At 54.5% G+C, this 20,688-nt stretch overlaps 1 protein-coding gene across 1 annotated transcript in view; it reads right to left on the bottom strand.

Annotated features, from left to right (window-relative positions):
- Ppp2r2c (protein phosphatase 2 regulatory subunit Bgamma) overlaps nucleotides 1–16,448 on the bottom strand; it is a 96,979-nt gene extending 80,531 nt beyond the window's left edge. Inside the window, exon 1 of the mRNA XM_027937728.3 lies at nucleotides 16,276–16,448. Coding sequence (XP_027793529.1) covers nucleotides 16,276–16,345 — 70 coding nt within the window. The 5' untranslated portion in view covers nucleotides 16,346–16,448. The remainder of the gene's footprint in view (nucleotides 1–16,275) is intronic.
- Between the last annotated feature and the right edge of the window lie 4,240 nt (nucleotides 16,449–20,688).

Below are 20,688 nucleotides of genomic sequence, written 5' to 3'. Positions count from 1 at the left end.
CCCACATCCAGGGCAGTTTAGCCCCTGTCGAACTGGCTGGCAGTAACTATGACAGTAACAAGATGCTGTGAGACTTGTGGGGAACTCAGGGAAGGCCATGTGGCTTCTACCTGAACCCCCGGGACACTTGGCCTTCACCTGAGTCCGCCTGTCCAAGTCCACCATGCTGAGAGGGAGCCCCACCTTCCAGCCACCCCCACCCCACAGGCAATGCACTGGGAAACCTGCGTCCAGGGACAGCTCCCAGGAGCTCCACAGTCACTCAGCAGTGGAAGTCTTGGCCAGCCGAGCCCTGCCCAAGCCAGGCCCACAGAACCCAGGGTTCAGTGTCCCTCGGGTCCAGGGTCATTTGTCACCCAGCACTCTTCGTGTGACAGGGGCATGTGGCTCGGTCTCTCTGAGGCTGTTTCCTGGTGTGGTGGAGTCGTCCCACCACCTCCCACAGTGGGCAGAAAGTTACTAAGATCATGGACATGTCCTTACACAGTGGCCTCAAGAAGCAACTTCTCCTGTCACCACCTCATTGCTATCAGTTCACCATGAAGACAAAATAGCCGTGTCCCACCTAGAGACAGTTCACATGACGATGCAGCCCCAGAGGGGCAAAGCCCCCACCCTGTCAGGCCCCCATCAAGAGGTGCCAACAAAGCCAAGCCCCCAGTGCTGGTGCTGACGTCCATCGGTCGTTTCAGCAAGAGAGAGACGGACGGCTGGACCTACCGGGGGTTCCCGTCACACCACCTGCAAGTGGACTTACTCTTAAAAACTGCCCAGAAATTTTTGGATATTTGAATTTCAGCGTAGAAGACAACGTTATATTCAAGTCGGTATTCAAGCCCCATGAAAACACTCCTACCCTTTCACCAAGACACGGCACCCTGGAGAGGAGGACTTGAGGTAACGGGACCAGGCAAACGGACATCCACGAGGATGCTCATCCCGTCTTAGTCTGCTCACCAGAAGCCAGAAGCCAGGGACACGGGAGTCCTACAGAAGGGGAGAAGCCCTCCCTGTCCTCCCTGCCCCACCCCCGGCATCTGCCCCTGCAGAACACGCTGCCCTGTTGATCAAGACCTCGACAGGAGGCTCAGCCTGCCTTCCCCTGGCGCCCCCAGCCCAGCAGCCCCTCTCTGCCTCCTTTCCCCGCAGCTCCAGGTGCCTCACTGGGGTCTCTCAGCCTCTGCTACAAGTGCCCACACACCCTCCTGACCCTCATGGCCCCTCTCCAAGTTCCCAGGACCTCTGGTCACTCTCAGTCTCCTCTTCTTTCCCTGCCTGGCCTGACTGCACCATGCCACCCGGGATCTCCAAGACCTGCAGGTAGACAGGAACCACCCGCTGACCTTCCTCTGAGCCTGCTCATGAGGTCCTTCTTGCCGGGGACACCCTGCTCCCTGCTCCCTGCTCCCCAATGGCTGGGCAGCACTGGCTGCTCCTCAGCCACTGTCACAGTTTTAGTGTCTCTGACCTGCTCCAGGCTGGATGGGGCCACAGCAACCCTGCTCATCATACTGCGTTAGGACCACGGTCAGTCACAGAGGGTCTAGGGAGTGGGCTGCACCCCATCCTCCTTCCTGCACCCCATCCTCACCCCTGCCACACACAACACTAGCTGATGCATGGTTCCCTAAGTGACCACCGAATGAGTAATCATCTCTGTGTGGTGGAATACTACACAGCCAGAAAATCATTGATGGTGTGTCAGATGTTTAAAATGATACAAAACTATTTATATTACAATCTGGGGGCAGTTACAAAATGTGAGCAATGTTTCTGGGACAATGAAATCAGGATGCTACCCTTCTGCATTGTCAGGCATTTCTGTACTGACATAAAATAGAGAAATGTGACTAAAATCGTCTCACAAGGAGCACCTTAACAGACATCCAACTTAGCTCCCCGAGTTCGATGACCTGGGACACAGGATGAATTACGTGTTCACCAAAGCTTTAGTGAAGGGTCTTACTGCTCTTTGGGGCTGTATAATATGACAGTTGTTTTAGCACCTTTCGCATTGAGAGCTGGTACAGGGACCACTCTGACTCGGCCTCTGCCTCCATCAGTTCTGTCCACGAGGGGCTGTTCCAAAGCCGACAGGCCGGGCCAGAGATGGGGCAGCTGAGTCCCCCACAGCGATCGTGGGCCACCTAACCGTGTGCACAGCAAGGGACTTGATTATGTGAGGCTCTGAGCTGCGGCCTCAGTAGGGAGAGACCGCAGCCTCCTGGGCTTGGGCATCACTGCAGCCTCCTGCACCGACGGGCGACGTACGCAGCAGCGAACACTGCTCCTCTGGAATGCAGGCGCTAGATCTGGCGTGGGGTGTCCTCCAAGAGCTCCTGTGTGAGACAACGCAGGGCTTTTCAGAGGTGGGGACTGTGGGGGGGTGACCTCATAGTGGATCAATCCATTCATGGATTAATGGGTGGTGCTGGGCAGGTGGGGTGTGGCTGGAGGAGGTGGGTCACTGGGGACATAAACTCTGGGGTTTATGTCCCGGGTGAGCAGAGCTCTCTCTGCTTCCTGTTGCTGTGTCCTGAGGTTTCCCTCCACCACGCCCTTCCACCACCACAGCCTCGGCTCAGGCCTCCGCTGACCAAGCACTGAACCTCGGGAACATGACCAGTAACTTTCCCTCCTATGTGCTGTTCTTGTCATGTCTTTTGGTCACAGCAACAAAAAAGCTGACTAAAACAGAGGGCAAGCGGTTTGTCCTCCGGCTGGAAGTATAGGACAGTAAAAGTCACCTGCAACACAGCCGGAACAGCTCGAAGCCATGTCAACAATCAATGAAGAAATTTACAGTCGTCCTGCGTCCTCTAAAACGTTTTTTCAAGACATTAAAATCCCTCTTACTGTTATAAATGCACAGGGAAATTAAAAATGAGCAATGGTGTTTATTCAGGACACTGCAATTCAAAACGCCGGGGAGAGGGAGAAACCCAGTGCTTCTGCCTTTACAAGACTCCAGGCAGGCGGAGAAGGCCCTCCCTGTGCCTCCGGGTGCCGCAAAGTTTGATCAGCGTCCAAAACTGCGTCCCCTGTGCTTTGGACATCAGGCCACATCTTCCAGCGGTCCTTGAACACAGTGTGTTTTCCTGGCCGCTGCCTCCAGGGCACCTCCACCCTCTGGGGCACAACCACTCTCCTCACATTCAAGGGCTAGTCCCTCGTCTCTCAGTTCCTCTGGCTGCAGATGAGCCTCAAGAAGGACAGAAACTTCGGTGTTCCCCGGAGCAGTGACTTCTTCCGGACTTCCACTTACATTCAGTTACGAGTCCTCTTCCAGAATTATCACTTTTACTTTCCTTGTGGGTTTATTTTGTTTTATTTTTTGCAATGCCAGGAATCCACCCAGGACCTTCATACCTGCCAGGCTAGCGCTCTACCCAGCATTATCACTTCCTGTCTTTGCTGAATGCCATCCTCATGGGCCAATTCCTCTCAATTGTCCATATTTGTAAAAAGGTGTGTGTTTATCACTGGGAATGTCTTAGTCCATCTGTGCTGCTATAACAAAACACCATAGTGGGGTGACTTGTAAAAAACATGCTCATTTCTCACAGGTCTGGAGGCCGAAGTCCAAGGTCAAGGCAAGGCAGAGTCCCTGTCTGGTGACGACTGCTTTCTGGTTACAGCCGGTGTCTTTTCCACTGTATCCTCATGTGGCAAGGGAGAGAAGAGCTCTTTGGGGCATTAATCCCGCTCACCAGGGCTCCACCCTTACAACATAATCACCTCCCAAAGGCCCCCCCACCCCACATGCACCCTCACAGCGGGGTCAAGGTTTCAACATGAACTGTAGGGGACACAAGTCTTCCGTCCATTGCAGGGAGACAAGGAAGCAACACAGCTACATGTTTGCTGCCTGTGGATGAATGAACACCTGTCGAGACCCTTGGCAACAGAAGTGATCTGCTCACATATCACAACATGCATCTGTTCTTTCCTTGGTGACGTGGGGGCTGCGGAGCGAGCAGTAGGGGTGGTGCTCTCTGCCGTGACCCCACCGCCTGCCTTGCTAAGTGAAATCCCAGAGGTGCTGCTGGGGTCAGCATTACCTAACTGACCACGGCAGCCAATGTCAACACATCCTGGAGCCCCTCAAACTGAAGATGGCTGCCCTCGGAGAGTTTGGCCGGGGAAGGCAGGACACTTGGTGAAACACCTGCATTGCTCTGAGATTGGATGTGAAGAGGAGTCATCTGTTGGCTCACTCGGTCATCCAGCCATTCACTGGGCATGTGCTGGGCGTCGGGCTGAGCTGGGTATGGAGGAAGATGACAGGACCAAGCAGACATAATGTCTGCTGACTTGGTGGGGACAACACTAGCCCCAGCAGGAGCCAGAGGCAGGTCTGGGGGTTCAACGTGGGGAAGGCCTGAGGTTCGGTATCTATTGCTGTGTATCAGCACCTTGAATAAAATGACTCCCAGCAGAAACCACCTACTGTTTTGTTCATGAATCTGCCATCTGGCTGGGTTTGCAGGAGCACATCTGCAGGATCCATCTTTAAGATGGCCTTGGCTAGCAGGGTGGCACTGGCTGTTGGCTGACAGCTCTCCACAAACTGTTTGGGCTTTCTCACAATGTGGTGGCTGGCTTCCAAGACCAAGTGTCCCCCAAAGAGTAAGGCCTGGTCCTGTGTTGGCCTGTTGGTGGCCTGACCTCCAAAGCCACACAGTGTCACCTCCGCCATATTCCAGCGGTTCTTCTCATGACTGAGGAATGCACAGATCCATTCTCAGCAGACAGCAGAGTTTTGAACCACAGAGGTGAAACTGACATCTGATCACATAAAATCAAACACCACCAGAGGTGGACAACAAACCAAGGGGCCACCTCTGTGACAGAGATGACCATGGATGTAGAAAAACAAGCAAAGAAAGTGCAAAACTCACAACCAAATGAATACCATGGCCAACAAGCGTAAGTGAGGCAGCTGAACCTCACGGAAAGGTGATTCAGAAGCACACAGCTTGCCGGGAGTGCCAGCACACAGCTACCCGAGAATCCCAGAAACTCGAGAGTCTGAGGCAGGAGGATCACAGGTTTGAGCAACTTAGTAAAACACCATCTTAAAGTAATAAAATAAAATAAAAAGGGTTGGGGTGGAGCTCAGTTGTGGAGTGCCTGCCTAGTATGTGTGAGGCTCTGGGTTCGATTCCCAGTAGTGGAGGGAGAGAAAAGAACGCAAGGACCTGAAGAAACACTTCTCAGAAGAAGATGTTCAATCAATCAACAAATACATGAAAAAAATATCCATCATCACTAGCAATTAGAGAAATTCAAATTAAAACCACTCTATTTCATCTCACTCCAGTCAGAATGGCAGCTATTATGCATACAAACAACAATAAGTGTTGGCGAGGATGTGGGGAAAAGGCACACTCATACACTGCTGGTGGGACTGCAAAATGATGCAGCCAATATGGAAAGCAGTATGGAGATTTCTTAGAAAATTGGGAATGGAACCACTATTTGACTCAGCTATCCCTCTCCTGGGTCTCTACCCAAAGGACTTAAAAACAGCATACTACAGGGACACAGTCACATCAATGTTTACAGCAGCACAATTCACAATAACTAAACTATGGAACCAACCTAGATGCCCTTCAATAGACGAATGGATAAAAATATGTGCTATATATACCCAATGGAATATTACTCAGCAATAAAAGAGAATAAAATCATGGCATTTGCAGGTAAATGGATGGAGTTAGAGAAGGTAATGCTAAGTGAAGTTGGAGAATCCCAAAAAAACAAATGCCAAATGTTCTTTGATACAAGGAGGCTCATTCATAGTGGGGCAGGGAGGGGGTGCATGGGAGGAATAGACAAACTCTAGATAGGGCAGAGGGGTTGGAGGGGAAGGGAGGGGGCATGGGGTTATTAATGATGGTGGAATATGATGATCATTATTATCCAAAGTACATGTATGAAGACATGGATTGGTGTGATATACTATGTATACAAGCAGAGATATGAAAAATTGTGCTCTATATGTGTAATAAGAATTGTAATGCTTTCTGCTGTCATACAAATTTAAAAATTTACATGAAAATAAAGAAATAAATAAGAAAAGAATGCAGCTTATTTTACTGTTTTATGGGCAAATCTGAATTCAGCAAGGCTCTGGGGAAAGGTTCAGACACTGCCGGCTTGGGGCATCAGGAGAAGCTGGTGTCAGATGAGGATCCTCTAAAAAAACAAACCTTTAGGAGCAGCAATTCCACTTCCTGTGGAGAGAGCCAAAGATGTACGCCCTTCACAGACCAACCATGACCCTGAGCAGACAGACACTTCCTCAATCCACCAACGTGGAAGTGACTTAAATGCCTATGAGGTGCACTCCACAGTGATGACGGGGTCCCTCGAATTCATTTGTTGAAGCCCTAACCCGCAGGACCTCAGAATGTGCCCATATTTGAAGATATAGGCTTTAAACAGGCCATTAAGGTAAAATATGCTTGCCTGAGTGGGACCTAATCCAACATAGCTGGTGTCCTTAGAAGGACACAGACACAGAAGGAAGACCATGAGGACCCAGGGAGAAGACGCCATCTGCAAGCCAAGGAGAGAGGTCTCAGGAGGAACCAACCTTGCCAACGCCTTGATCTTGGATTCTCAGTGTCTGGAATTGTGAGCTAATAAATCTCTGCTGTTTGAGGCCCCTGTTTTCTGGTACTTTTTAATGACAGCGAGCAGCCTAAGACAAGGAGCTCTTCATTTTATAACCTGGAAACTATCCATAAATGTTACTAAGGGAAATTTTAAAGGAGTGCAAAATAGGATGAGCACACAGTACACGTCTAAACAATATTTTTGTGAAGGAGTCAATGTAGAAATGGATAGATAGCAGGTAGATAGGCTGTCTGCACCTAGGCAAATAAAAATAAGCCAAATATTTTCAGTGGTAGGATTTTCTTTTTCACCTTTTCTCTATATATATTTTCTGGACTTCCTACAATGAGTGCATTTATTTATTTTATTTTGCGGTAAAACAATAAGCCAATACAAATTACACTACTTTCAATGAGGTGGAGAGAATGTCCTGTGTGTTCCACAATGTCGACAGGATGAAATCCAAATTCCTTACAGTGCTTCCTCCCTCCCAGCTCCCCTCCTCTCCTCCTCTGAGAACCCCTCCCTCACACACCCTCAAGGCTTCACAGGCCCACAGGGTCCCCAGGAAGGACGCCCTCTCCAGAGGTGCCCGCCTTGACCCCCTAAGACCAATTCCCACTACTCCTTTCCTACCTGACCTGCCTGGGCTCAACTCATTGGCTTTCAGGATTCAGATCATCATCACCTCTCCCAGGAAGGCGTCCCTGAACCCCATAGCCAACATGCAACTCTCCACTCTGGTCCCTGTACAAGGGGACACTAGAGGGTCAGGGGTTGAATAAGGGTGTCTTCCCTGCAAGATTCTCAGCAGGATTTTTTTAGACCAAAAAGTGACAGTTTATTTTGCTGGGTCATGTGGCAAAGATGACTAGCTATCCACAAGGATCATCTGTTCCATCTGTAGAGCGGTCCCTGGGAGCCCAGCCAGGGACAGCATTTCCCAGCTTCCCTTGCAGCTGGACAGGCGATGTGACTAGCTCCAGCCAATGGAATTGGAGGGAGGTCCCAGGAGGCTCTTCAGGGCCAGAGTGTCTAAGAAGGGAGGGCACCTTCTCCACTCTCTCCCAAGGAACAGAGAGGGCAAGGGAGCTGACAGGTGGAAGGGCCCCCGGCCACTCTGTGGACAAGTCTGCCCACCAACTGGGACCAGCCACGGTGGATGGTAAAGACTTCGCTGCTATCAAGCCACCAAACCCTGGGTTTCCTCACAGCAGGTGTTCACCAGCAGCTGGAATAAACTGTCCAAGCATGAGCTGGAGAGGCTGGCAGGGGCTCCAGATCTCACTGCCACATCCTCACCTCGGGGAGAAAGACAACCTGCCTCTGGTGTGTCAGCCCCAAGCTCATCCACAGGTCATCTCACCAACACAAGCTGCCACTCTGAGAGGAAGGCGGGCCTCCCCCACCCCACCCAGGTGTGGCCCAGCGGAGCAGGGAGGGGTCCGGGGGGAGGGGGGCTGCCCCAGGCCTGTTCCCTAGGAGGGAAGTAGTCACCATCAGCCTCCAAGACCCTTGGGGCCTGGGTCAGGGCAGTGGAGGTGGCACTGTCCTCCTCAGAACATAATGAAGAATGTCACCTGCAAGCCAGTGGTCTGAAAATGGGACAGAGAATTGACAGGTCTCTACCAGAAAAAACTCAAGAGGAAGAAGAGCCACAGGCAGGGCAGGGCCAGATCCTGGGTCAGAACAGCCAACAGTAAGAGGGCTGTTGAGACAAGCAGGGGCATTGGTACAATGGACCGGAGTCTAGGTAACGAGGAGTCAGCACTCACTCATTCTGTTAGGTGAGTGAATGGGTTTTGGCTGCGTAAGAAAGGAGAAAGGCCTCATGTTTAGGAATACCTGGTGTCGTGAGGTAATGACACCCGGCTTACATTTGCTTAAAAATTCTCCAGCCAAATGCAGGAAGTACAGAAAAATCTTGATAGCAGCGGAGTTAATAGCAATTTAGAGTACTATTTTTCTCTACTTTTACATATGTGAAAGGTTTCATGAAACATTTTTTGTATTTTTTTAATTCAAAAGTTAATAATAAAAGTAGCTCCCTTTTCTTCCAATTTCAGTGTAGTGTGTACATTATTTCATTTAATCCTGGCTAAAAGCCTAGGCAGTTGGCCATTCTCTCTGCTTGGGAGAAGAGGAAACTGGCTCAGAGGCTGAAGAAGCTGCCAGAAGAACACAGCTGTGCCGAAGCCGAGCCCAAGCCGAGCCCAAGCCCCAGCTTCCAGCAGCCGCAGCCTAGGGTATCCACAGGGACTGGCAGGGAACTGGAAAGCCAGGCTGGCCCAGGGTCCTTCAGGCCTGCAGTTGGAGATCCGGTCCCTGCTTGGGGCAGCCCACACTCCCCAGCCAGAGCCTGTGGACAGCCTTTGTTCTGCATCAATGGGTCATTTAGGGCAGGATCTAGAAGACAATGGCCCCCACTGTGCAAGGCTCCTGGGCAGCACAGCGGCCCCCTGTGCCCTGCTCCCTGGGACTGCATGGCAGGCAACTGCTCCTGGAAACAGGACAGGAAGGAGCTCAGACGCTGTCAGGGTGAGCATCAGGTACTTCACCAGGCTGTTCCAACTGCCTGGAAGGCACTAGAAGGCTGTATCCTAACACCATCACTGTACACCTGGGGTCTGCCACGTACCCTCCAGCCCCTGAACCACCTGTCTCCTGTAGACCACCACCCACGGCCCACCACCACACACCTGTGCACTGAAGGGGAACTCCTCCCATGAGCCCAAGACCAAGCCAGGCAGACTGGGTTCAAATCCTCAAACCCTCTAAACCCAGTGCATAATCAGAACTGAGCAGGCCACTTGCCCCTGTCCTGTTGTCCCAGCTACTCAGTGTGGGGTAAGGACTGCAGGTTCCACAGGCAGATGACCCAGCTCTGTCATTTTACAAACCATGTGAGACTAGGTAAGTACCCACACCTCAGATATAATGGGGTGTTGTGAGTATCCAATAAGATGGTTCACACATCATGCCTGGCACAGACTATGTATTCAATAAATGGTTACTCATAATAATGGCTGTTATGTTTCCATTATCATCATTTAATCCTAAGTCCACATGGGCCATCATTCCTGAGGGCTGACCAGCGAGTTCTGTCTTTGCAGGGCTTGCTGGGGTACTATGGGGCTACACAGTCCTCCTACCGCATCAGATTGGCCTGACCCATCACTGATGCCCCAGTCCCCTGGAAAGGAGTCCCCTGGAAAGAAGGACTCCACAGCCCTCCTGCTTCTCTTCCTGCTCTTCGGCCACTCAGACTCTGTCCCTGTTCCAATGTCTCATTATTGGTCCCCTAGATGCTGACGAACCTTGGAGCTGCAGCTCTCATCTCCCCCCGCCCCTCTCTCCCCAATCCAGCAACATGGCCTCTTCTGTGCCTTGCAGAGAGTGGGCACTCCATTAATATTTGTTGAATGACTGAGTGAAGGTCATGGCCTAGCTTGTCAACTTGGTGCATCTTGCATTTAACATGATCCTGGAACATAAGGGAAGTCCATAAATGGGTGTTGAACAAAAAGCCTCATTGGTATTCAGACATAGATTTAAAAAAATCTTTTTCATCTATGATATTTGCAAAGGTCAAACAAATTAGACTATCTAATGCTGCTCAGCTTGCAGCAAAACACGGAAACTTTCTGGAGAATAATTTGTCAGTCTGTATCAAACATTAAAAATGTTTGTGATGTTTACATAAAATTACACTTATAGGACTTGCTCTGAGAAACACCATTCTAAAGTTAGGGGAAGGGATAGAGCAGGAAATTCTGTAAAAGGACAAAAAGCAACCTAAACATCCAACAATAAGGAGTGAAATTTGAACTGCAGCACATCTATACAGCAACAGTACACAGCCAATAAAATGAGGGTCAACCTGCACTGGGGTGGGGTTGAGGTCACAGTCACCCACCTCTCCTAGGACTTGAGAATATATAATAAGCTAGTACGCACAAATCTGGACAAAAACATGAACCAGGAACCCTGCATGGATAGCACATTTAAGTCTCTGACTCCCAAGTTAAAGGACCAACGGCCTTTGGGATGGAGAAACAGGGGGAGGGGCCCAGGGGGCGGGAACCTCCAAAGCCGACCCCGCCCAGGAGAAAAAAATCTACCCAATGGATAACAGGCTCTCACCGTTTTCACCAATCACAAAAGCCAAGGTGAAGGGCGTGGCCAAGGCAAGGGGCGTGGCCAGGGACCCCACCTCTCTCGAATTTCAGCAAAGAGGCGCAAGGGTGTCATGAGTGGGGCCCTGGCAAAGAGAAAATGCGGGATCCTTCTGCCAAAAAGCAAGAGACCTCACTGACTGGTCTAAAATACAGTTTTTTCATCTCTTCCATATCTGTCAGGATGTTATTTATTTCCAGCTTAAGTCAATCGAAATAAAGAGAAAGTAAAAGTTTGCATTTTAGAATGATTTTTATTGCCCATCATCTTGTCATGCAATTTCAATTTAAATGCTAGAGCATTTACCCAGAACGTGAAATCACTGAGAGGCACAATTAGTATTTTGCACATGCGCGTTGTTCTTTCCAGAGCAGGGGCAAGTCCTCTGAGAAATAACTGTTGTATTGGCTCCTTGATACCTGCCGTCGAGCAACACTCCACCCCACTCAGCCGACAGTAGGGAAGGATCCAAAGAAGGAGGGCGGAATCAGCCAGTCCATATGTGGATTTTGAAACGTCAAAGCCTGGCTCTCCCTGATGGCCCCCTAGGCTGTAGGTCCAGCACCAACTAATTCCCTCCCTGCCTAGCCTGTTTCCCACCGGTTGGGGTAGGATTTGGGCCAGCCCACTTGATGACAGTTCTGAGGACTAGCCTGGACACTGTCATTTATGTATAGCGCTTATGAGGGCAGCCTGTGCTATGAGCCCTGGGCTGGGCATGCTTGGTATACCCAGCCATTTAACGCAGGGGGCTATGGGCCAGGGAGATCAGAGAGATGTGAAAACTCCAAACAGTGGCGGGTCCCTCATTTGCAAAGATAGGCAACAACAAAGAAGAAACTGAGGCTTGGAGAGACTGTGGCTAGCCAGAGACCACAGCTCAGAGCCAGACTCCACCAGACCCAGGTCGCCAAAATCAGGTCTTGTGGTCACACATCAGGTCACCTCAATAGGACCCGGAAGGGGAAAACCGAACTTGGCAACCTTGACTTGAGTGCAGCAAGGGACAAAAGGACTCCTAAACAGGAAGTGAACAGAACCCTGGCTTTATGTAGAGTCCTGCCTGTGAGCTAAGCCTCCTGGCTTCCTGATACCAAGTCAGGGTTACGTGAGTCGGGTGCTATTGGCTGCAAAGAATGGAGACTTAACTCAAAGTGCGGAAGAGGAAATGTACAGCTCATGCAACTGGATGCCCAGAGGTGAGGTGGACATCAGGCCTGGATGTCACCATGGTCCTGGGTTCTCTGTCACTCTCCACTTGGCCATCGACAATGCCATCTTAAGACTGCTCCCCACCAGGTGCCAACAGAGCTACCAGCAACCACAGGGATTTGATGTGCTCACCCCACAGAGGGACTGGCTTCCGCAGCCCCCTTTCCTTCCCACTCGGCCTCCAGAACTACCCCACATCCCCTCTGGAACAGTCACTGCCAGAGGATGAGACTGCCCACCCTTAGACCCGTCAGACCCAGACATGGCCGCGACCTCTTGCCAGGAACAGCACGTGTGCTGCCCAGAGGCAGAGACAGCATGCTGGGGAGTCGGATGTGACATGACCACAAAGGTGAAACTCCACTGACCTCATCTCTCACAAGTAGCACCCTTTCCAGTGTGGCTGAGGGTGGACGGGAAACCATGGCTTCTAGGGAACAGCCCAGGACAAGTGCCCACAGTGGAACTGCCCACACGCTGGGTTAGGGCAGGCCGGCGGCCCTTGCTCACTGGGGCCCCTTCATTTCCTCCCTGCTAACCCAGGATAACCATGAAACAGACACCCCTGAATGAGGTTAAGAAGACAGAGGCACGGCCCTTCCTCAGGTGTGAGCAGCAGGTGTCTGCAAGGGGTCGATGGCTGAGATGCTCCAGGGAGGGGACACTGACCGTGATCCCAGCCAAACACCATGCTCCTGACATGCCTTACCTGCTGGGCACATGGGAGTCACTGCTCCTCCTCAAAGTGACCCAGACCCGCCAGGATCCACCTGTGATGCCCTAGCTGAGCTCTTGTGTGGGAACCATGCTGCCTGACCAGAGCCAGGCCCCGAGGAGGACTTGCCTGGCACCTGGTTCCCAGAGAAGGCAGGGTGGGAGGGCTTGGCACATCCAAACCCTTTCAGTCTAGCCTAGAAACACCCAGGGAACTCACTCGAAGGCTGAGTATTGGGTTCTGCAGCAAGAGAGAGCACAGCCAGGAAGGGCCCTTTCTGGAAAAATTCAGCTTTTGAGAAACATCTGAAAGAGACGTTCCAGCATCCTCCTATCCCTGGGTCCCCTTTCCCTAGGGCTCAGGTCTCTCCAATGTCCTCAGTGCTTCCACTTCACTGCTGGCCCTCATGCCCCCCAGTTCTCCCGGTCCTACACTCACACCTAATGATCACAACAACCCTCAACAGCTGAGCCCAGCCAAGAGTAAGCACAGAAACAAAAAAACCCACTCGGTCCAATTCACACTGAGGTGTGAATGACTAACAAGACATAAACTCTTCTCAAGGTATTTAGGATTTCCCAAGGCTTAGGAACCCAGGCAAGACTCCACTGGCAAAGATGACATTGAATTTGGGTCTCAAAGGATGAGTGGGAGATAGTCAGGAGAAACGCAGGAGGTAGGCCTCCAGGTAGAGGAATTGCCAGAGCAAATACTGTGAGGTCAAAAGAAATTGGCATGTGAAGGAGCAGGAAGTAACCCGCGCAGCGGGGCGTCCTGAAGGAGCATGGACTGAGACACTGGGTGGAACAGGAATGTGCACACCTGGTCTTTTTATTTTATTTACTTTTATCTTATTTATTTATTTTTATGTGATGCTGAGGATCGAACCTAGGCGAGGGCTCTACCGCTGAGCCCCAGCCCCAGCCCCCCCAACACCTGGTCTTTTGCAAACTGAGTCTCAGCATCCACTACTGGTTATGAAATTCTGGTGCCATTCATTAAATGATTCTGATAAGCTAAACACTACAGTAGGCACTTTCTACATTAGCATAGTCACCTCAATAATCTAGTCGGTGACAGAGATCATTTTATTTCTCTCTTTACAAAGTGAGAAAGCAAAGCAACTTGGCCAAGGCAGCACGGGAGGTGAGGCACCAGAAGCAGAATTCCAACACAGGTCTGAAGGCTGACAAATCCACGCTCTACCAAATGCAGTCAGGATTCCACAACATGAAAGTCCAGTTTCCTCTAAGGAGGTCACAATTCTCATCTAATTTTCTCTCAATCACTGTTACTGTTTCTTCTTGTGGATGGCAGGAATCTGATCTGGCCCCTGCAAGGCCCTGGCACCCCAGCCCTGGGCACTATATATCCTGACATTCTGTCTGAGCCATGAACCAAGCCAAGCCTCAGTGTCCTCATCTAAAAAGTTAGATGAGGGTTATGTGAGACCTTGTGGGAGGCCCCAGCACAAAGTAGGTGCAGACCACACTTTGCCATTGACAATTTAGGGTTCCAAGGCGCTCCTTCCTCCCATCTCACCTGGGCCTCATAGGCAGGGTGGTCTTCTGCACTCTCATTTTACAGGTGGGGAAACTGACATGAGGTGGGAAGAACTCCCCTCAAGGTCACAGGGCTCCCTGCTAGAATACAGCCTGCACAAGGGAGTCTATGGGGGGCAGGGGGTGGTCCTAAGGAAGTGACTGCATACACAGGGGCTCAGGAATCATGTAAATAAAAGAAAAGGGACTCAAAAGCATGACTTCAGCTCCTACAGCTGAAAACGGGTGGAGTCATCAGAGAGAGAAGCCAGGGGGATGCCAAGGAATTAATGCTGAAAATGTCCTATGAGCTGGGGCCGTGCAGTTTATGTTTAATTACAGCACAGTCCTGCCTCCCATCCCATCGTCCCCAATATAAAGATGAGAAAACAGAGGCTTCCTCCAGGGAGCCAGACCGGAGCCAGATCCGTGCAGCAGAGGACCTGCCAAGATCCCCTTGCTCTAGAGCCAGGCCACTCGGGCACCTGCCAGCAACCCGAGGCCTCCTTCAACCCTCTGCCGCTCCTCAGGCTGTGAGCGGAAAGCGCACCCCCAGCACACAGCGGATCCTGGCTCCACCTCACCCAGGCAAGCGACAAAGGGCCACGTTCGGCTCCCCGGGGCCTCCCGGAGCCCGGCCTGACAGCGCTGTCCCCCAGCGCGGCAGCCCTGCCTGCTTTCCCCACACCCACCCAGCGGCGAAGCATGACTCAGCGCTTCTCCTCTCCGAGCGGGGAACGCCACCCTCAGCAGCGGTCCGTCCGCCCAGGTTGCATACCCGGCCTTCGCCCCCGGGGTCAGGACGCCCAGCCCGCCTGGCCGTCCTCCGCTGCCTAGTCCCTGCAAGGCTCCGCTCCCTGTCGGCCTCATTTCCGGCGGAGCAGGCATTAGACACCGGCCGTAGGCTAGTCATCGCGCAGGGCCCACACAGGTTCCCCGGCTCCCGCTCCGCACCGTGCGCACCCGTCCCGCGGGACGAAGTGCCCAGGGCCCTTCCCCCGGGTGCCCATTAAGAAGCCTCTTGCTAAAAACACACAAGCACTTCTGCAGCCTGCCCAGCAGCCCCCGGGGGAGATGCACCGCCGTACACTCGGGAAGGTCTCCGGCACGAGGGTCCCCGCGGGCGCAGCCCACTGCTGCTCCACGGCCAGGTCTCCCTATCCTCCACCAGGGGTTCAGTCCGCTGTCCCCTGGCTGCGCACTGGAGCTGTCCCACCGTTCTCTGGGCAAGGCAGAGCAGAGGGACCCCGGAAGTTACTGCCATGTAAGAGGGGCGCTGACCCTCTGGGTTCCACCAGCCTGGTGTGGGGGTTGGGCTGTAGGGCCAACTTAGGGGGTTTAAATGCAGGGCCTGTCTGGGGTAACCTGTGCCACTTGGGTGGTGGGAATCCTGAAGGTCTGGGCCCCGCTACTCCTGTCTCAATATAACTCCCCAGGAATAACTCGAGTCCACATCTGCGCCTCCCTCCCAGGAAAGGACCCTGGCTCTGGGGGCAGGGAGAGGCCCGCGGCAGGCGAGCTTCTCCGAAGGGTCTGGCAATGGATTTTTCCCCTGGGCCCCTCTCCGTCTCCAAGGAGTGGGCAGCCTAGAAGATTTTGCGGGCTTTGGACAGGGCTGAAATGGCAAACACGGGGTTTTAAGCCATTACATTTCCCCGGGATTTCCGCATCACCTTAACCGTAGGCATGGCCTTTAAAAAAAAAAAAAAAATGATGGCCACGGCCGATCAGGATGCTACCTGGCCAGGGGGTAAAGCTGCCTCCCGGACGGCGGCTCGGAGGAGGGCGCTGGCCTCTCCCGGCACTGGGCAGCGGGGGGCCGGTGCCCTCGGGTTCCCTCCCTCCAGGCCCGGGTCAGGGTAAGGTGGGGTGAAGGTGGGGTGGGGTGGGGTGGGGTCGGGGGACACGACACACAGCGCGCGGTCCAAACCTTCGGAGGGCATTCGGTGCGACGGCATCCCCACGCCGCGGCCGGCCGGAGGGGGTCTCAGACAACACGTACGTTACCTTCAGTCACATAGCTGTGGTCCCGCAGGAAGCTGTGGTTAATTTTCCGCGTGTCCGTGTCCTCGCCCATTGAAGGCCGTGCCCGGTGCCCTGGGCATGCCCCGCCGCCGCACACCGATGCAATCCGCAGAGGTCGCGCCGGGCGCGCGGGCCATACCGCCGCAGCCTAGCAGGGGCGCGGGCCGCTGGGGCCCCGGAGGGCGGGCATCTCGGCCGCGGGCGGCCGGGACCGGGCGGGGTGGCCGGGGCGGGCGCCGCGGTCAGGCGAGAGCGCGGCGGGCGGGCGGCGGCCGCGGGTTCGGGCGGGCCGGGGCCCGGGCGCGCATCCCGGCCGGCCTGTGCGCGCTGCGTCCGTGCGCCGGCGGCGGCGGCGGTGGCCTGGTGCCGGTGCGCCTGGCTGCGGCGGCGGCGGCGAGGGGACGCGCGCGGCGCTGCGCTGCGCTGCGCCGACCGAGCCGGGGCCGAGCCGGGCTGCGCGGGCTGGGGCGGCCGCCGCCGCCGCTGTCGCAGGCCCCTCCCTCGCGCCGCCCGCTCCTCCGCCCCTGCGGCCGCGCCGCCCGCCGCCCGCCGTGCACCCAGCCACCCTGCAGGTGCAGCGGGCGCCCAGGCAGAGGTGGGGCCGCGGTGCTCGAGTCCTCGCGGTGGGCACCTTTGGTGGCTGGGTGCGCCACGGAGGAGGGATGGAAGGAGGAGACTGCCAGCCTGGGTGGGGGCGGGGGTGCTGGTCGGCTGAGCTGTGGGAGGAGGGTCCCTTGGGTGCCAGGTGCTCCAATTGGGGAAGAGACGGCCAACGGATAGGGGGACTAGAAGAGCGGAGGAGGTGGGCAGCTTCGCTGGGCAGAAGGCAATAGAAGGACTGGGAGGGGGTGGGGCGCAGCTGAAGGGGGCACCTGTAGAATGGGAGTCCTGAGGGGGTGGTAGTGGGGAGGACCACAAGCCCCTTGGTTAGTAGAAGAGCGAGTGGATCCGGCAAGTTCTGGGGGCCCTTCCAAGAGCACCCTGGCTCATTGTGAGGAAGCTAGGGGAGGCAGGCCAGCACTTGCAAGATGAAACTCTGGATGATTCTGTCCAGGGTGAGTTTACCTCCCCCAGGCTGAGCCCTGATCTCTCCTCCTGCTCACTCCTGTATACCTACAAGTGAGATCCAGCTGTGGACACCAGCGCTGGGGGCGCTCCAGAAACAGGCTGGAGAATGCACCTTCCCTCACCCATCTCCCTGCAGTGGGTGTGAGGAGCTTACCTCCTCCTCCCTCCCTTCCTTCCCTCCCCTCTTCCTCCACCCAACCTTTCCCCTCCCTTCTAACTCCTTCCCTCCCCCTCTTCCAGTACACTGGACCAGGCCCTCCTCTTTTCTCAAGCTGCCATTTCTTCCAGGCTCACTCTGTGCGTGATGCATGGGGTACAGTGGCCTCATAGGCCTGCTTGGGTGTTCCGCACGACCTCCTTGGAAAGAGGGGAGAGAAAAGCTGCAGTGTGCCATGGGGGGACAGATTCCATGTGGTCACCAAGGCTGAGAGGCCCTGGGGTCCAAGATTTAGGGGCACAGGCTCCAGGTGGTTAAACGGGACTGGTCTTGCCCAGTTGTGCAGTTATGCAATGCTCTCTGCTTCTCTCAGCCGGGCGGGTTTTGGAATTCCAGAAACCTCACTAAAATGTGGTAGAGACAGGAGGGTCCAAGGTGCTGGGTATGGAGGGCAGGCTTATGGGAAACGGAGATGCTGCCTGAGGCATCCTGGTGGGGAACAGGAGGGGGCTTTCACAGCTGAAACTGGGCTTTCATTCCTCAAAATGCCCAGAGGTCAAAGTGCCCAATCTAACACCCTGCAGGTGTAATGGAAAGGCTTGGACACATCAGAGGCCTGGGGACTCTGCCAGCACCTGCTTGCTGAGCCGCCCAGGACCAATGCCCTGCCTGTCCCAGCCTGGGCTTTTTCACTGCACAGCAAGCTACCACTGCTCTCCCTGGAGCAGAGGGGTGCAGATTAAATGCAGGGACCCTCCACATGTGCTGGTTCCACATCACTCTGCCCCACAGGAAGGTGACTGATGTCCACATGGCCTCATACACCGAATGGGGACATGCTCTGCCTCTCACATCTGGTCTACTCAGCTGTCCCACACTGCACATCCTGAACCAGTACCCATTCTCTGTCCATATCCTCCTCACCTCTCCAGCTCAGGACAGAAAAATGACTGCAGCCTCAGACACTGGAAGACAGACAGGCTACATTCAAGTCCTAACAACAAGGGAGCTGAGGCTGGCACAACCTCATCTGCAAAAGGGACAGGACAAGGAGGTGCCTCAGAAGGTTGGCATGACTGGTTCATGCTTAGCAGGAACCTGACTTCATTGGTGCTATACTGTGGTCATGCCGAGCCCCAGCCTCCTACATGTCCTTTACCCTTCCTCTCTGGTCTTGGAGAGATCTCCACACCCACCTTTCCCATCTGTCACTTCTGCCAAAGCACCCAACCCATGCTAGCATGAGCCTCACCTGCAGGGATGCCTTGAACCACACTGACATGGCCCACCCGTGCCTCAGTCCATCAGCTCGGAGCCATGCCTGGGACCCCTGAGTTGGTGATCTCCTGACTTGCTGGACCCCAAGGCTCAGCATCAGTCCCCAGGAAGTCCCTCCGAATCTCTCAGATTTCTCCAAGCTGTCTCCCCATTCTTCTGGAGCACCCTCTCCCCCAGTCAGAGCCAAGGCCCTCCCTCTGCCTCCTGGCTACCGGCACCCACTCAGTCACAGAATGCACTGCTTCCTCCTCTGCGTCTGCACACGTCTCTGTCCCTCCTGGCTGGAACCTCAGCTCCAGATCCTGCACCCCCCCCCCCCCCGCAGAGTCCCCTGCCTTTCACTCAGTCACAGTGTGTCTGCTGAGCGCCTGCTGTGTGCACGCACGGCCTGGCACAGGTTAGAGGGGCAGGCAGAGAGGACCCCCTGCTCCCACGGGGCAGGCCTCCCGTGGCATGAGATGGGCAATGTCCTGAGGAGGTGAGCATGTCCTGGGGAGGCCATGGTGGGTGGAGAAGAGGAGGAAGGAGCTGCTGTGGAGACACGTGGCCGGGAGAGGTCCTTTGAGAAGGGAGGGGCGGGACGGCTGTGTAAGGAAATATTTGGCAGCAGCCCTCCAGAGACCCTCAGGACTCAGGGCTGAGACTGCTCGGGTCTCTGCCACAGTAACAGGCCTAGCCTGGGTCCCTCCCAGTGCCAGCACCTGCCTCCCCTGCTCACAACCTTGGGCCGAAGGACAGGTCCACATGGGCCACCGCCTCCTCCCCATCCTCTCACTGCCTCAGCCCCTCCTGCTGGCTTCTGACTCCCATCCTCCTCTCCTTCCCAAAGAGAAGCTGGTCCCGTGGGGCAGAGAAAGGCTTCCTGGAGCCAGGGGACCCTGTAGCCCCTCTCTTGGCTGCCGCCGGTGGGCAGCCCCACTCGCTCCTCCTCCAGAGCTGCTTCTGTTCCTCCTGATGGACCCAAGTCTCGTGCCCCTGTTTCCCCAGGATGTTTTAAGTGACATAGAGAACATACAACCCACACCCAATGCCTCGGAGGAGATTAGGGTCAGACGAGGTCACAGGGGGCTTCATGGTGGGATCGCTGCCTTTGTTAAAAAAAAAAGACAAGAAGGCTCACCTGCTTCCTCTAGAAGGTCACTGGGCGCCTGGGGAGAGAGCCTCCCTGGGGGACAGAGCGGCTGGAGCCTCGCCTTGGACATCCTGGCCTCCAGAGCTGTGAGAGAGCTTGTCGGTGGTGTCTTGCGAGGTGGCCGGTTGCACAGTTGAACACTGGGCCCCCGGACCCTCAGGGAGCACCTGTGGCTGCTCACGGCAGGCGGGAAGCCCAGGCAACCTACGAGGCTCCTTCTTCCCCTCAAAAAAGTCATATGTTTAAATCTTGTCCCTCGAGAGCTAGGTTTTAGGAGGGGGACAGTGGAGGTGATTAGGTCATGAGGGTGGCACCCTAGTGACAGCTCAGTGCCCCACAGCTCAGTGCATCCTGTCCCTTTCAGTCAAGTGGGGACACAGCAAGAAGACCACCAGCTCTGAGTCATGAGAGTCACACGGCCTCCAGAGGGGTGAAGGGTCCTCGTCCTGTTTAAGCCATTGGCGGTGGCATCTGTGTGACAGTAGCCCTGGCTGAGGCCACCCACACATCACCCGCTGTGGCTTTGCTGCTCTGGAGATTTCCCACCACCGACTCCAGGACACGAATGCCGCTCGCCTGGTGTCTTGCTTGACGTTCTCTCTCTGGGTTCTCACTTGGCGAGCTGCGAACACCCTGGTTATGATCTAGTTGTTTGCATTGCTGTGTACTGTTCGTCGTGGAAATGCTGCAACATGCCCTCTGCTCAGGGCACTGCAGTTACCTTCAGTTTGGAAGCCGGAAAGTTCCCACACGTCCACAT

Source organism: Marmota flaviventris, chromosome 7, assembly GCF_047511675.1.
Source record: "Marmota flaviventris isolate mMarFla1 chromosome 7, mMarFla1.hap1, whole genome shotgun sequence".
Classification (NCBI taxonomy): Eukaryota; Metazoa; Chordata; class Mammalia; order Rodentia; family Sciuridae; genus Marmota; species Marmota flaviventris.
The sequence above is the reverse complement of the archived record's forward strand: the minus strand, read 5'-3'. Positions and strand labels throughout refer to the sequence as shown.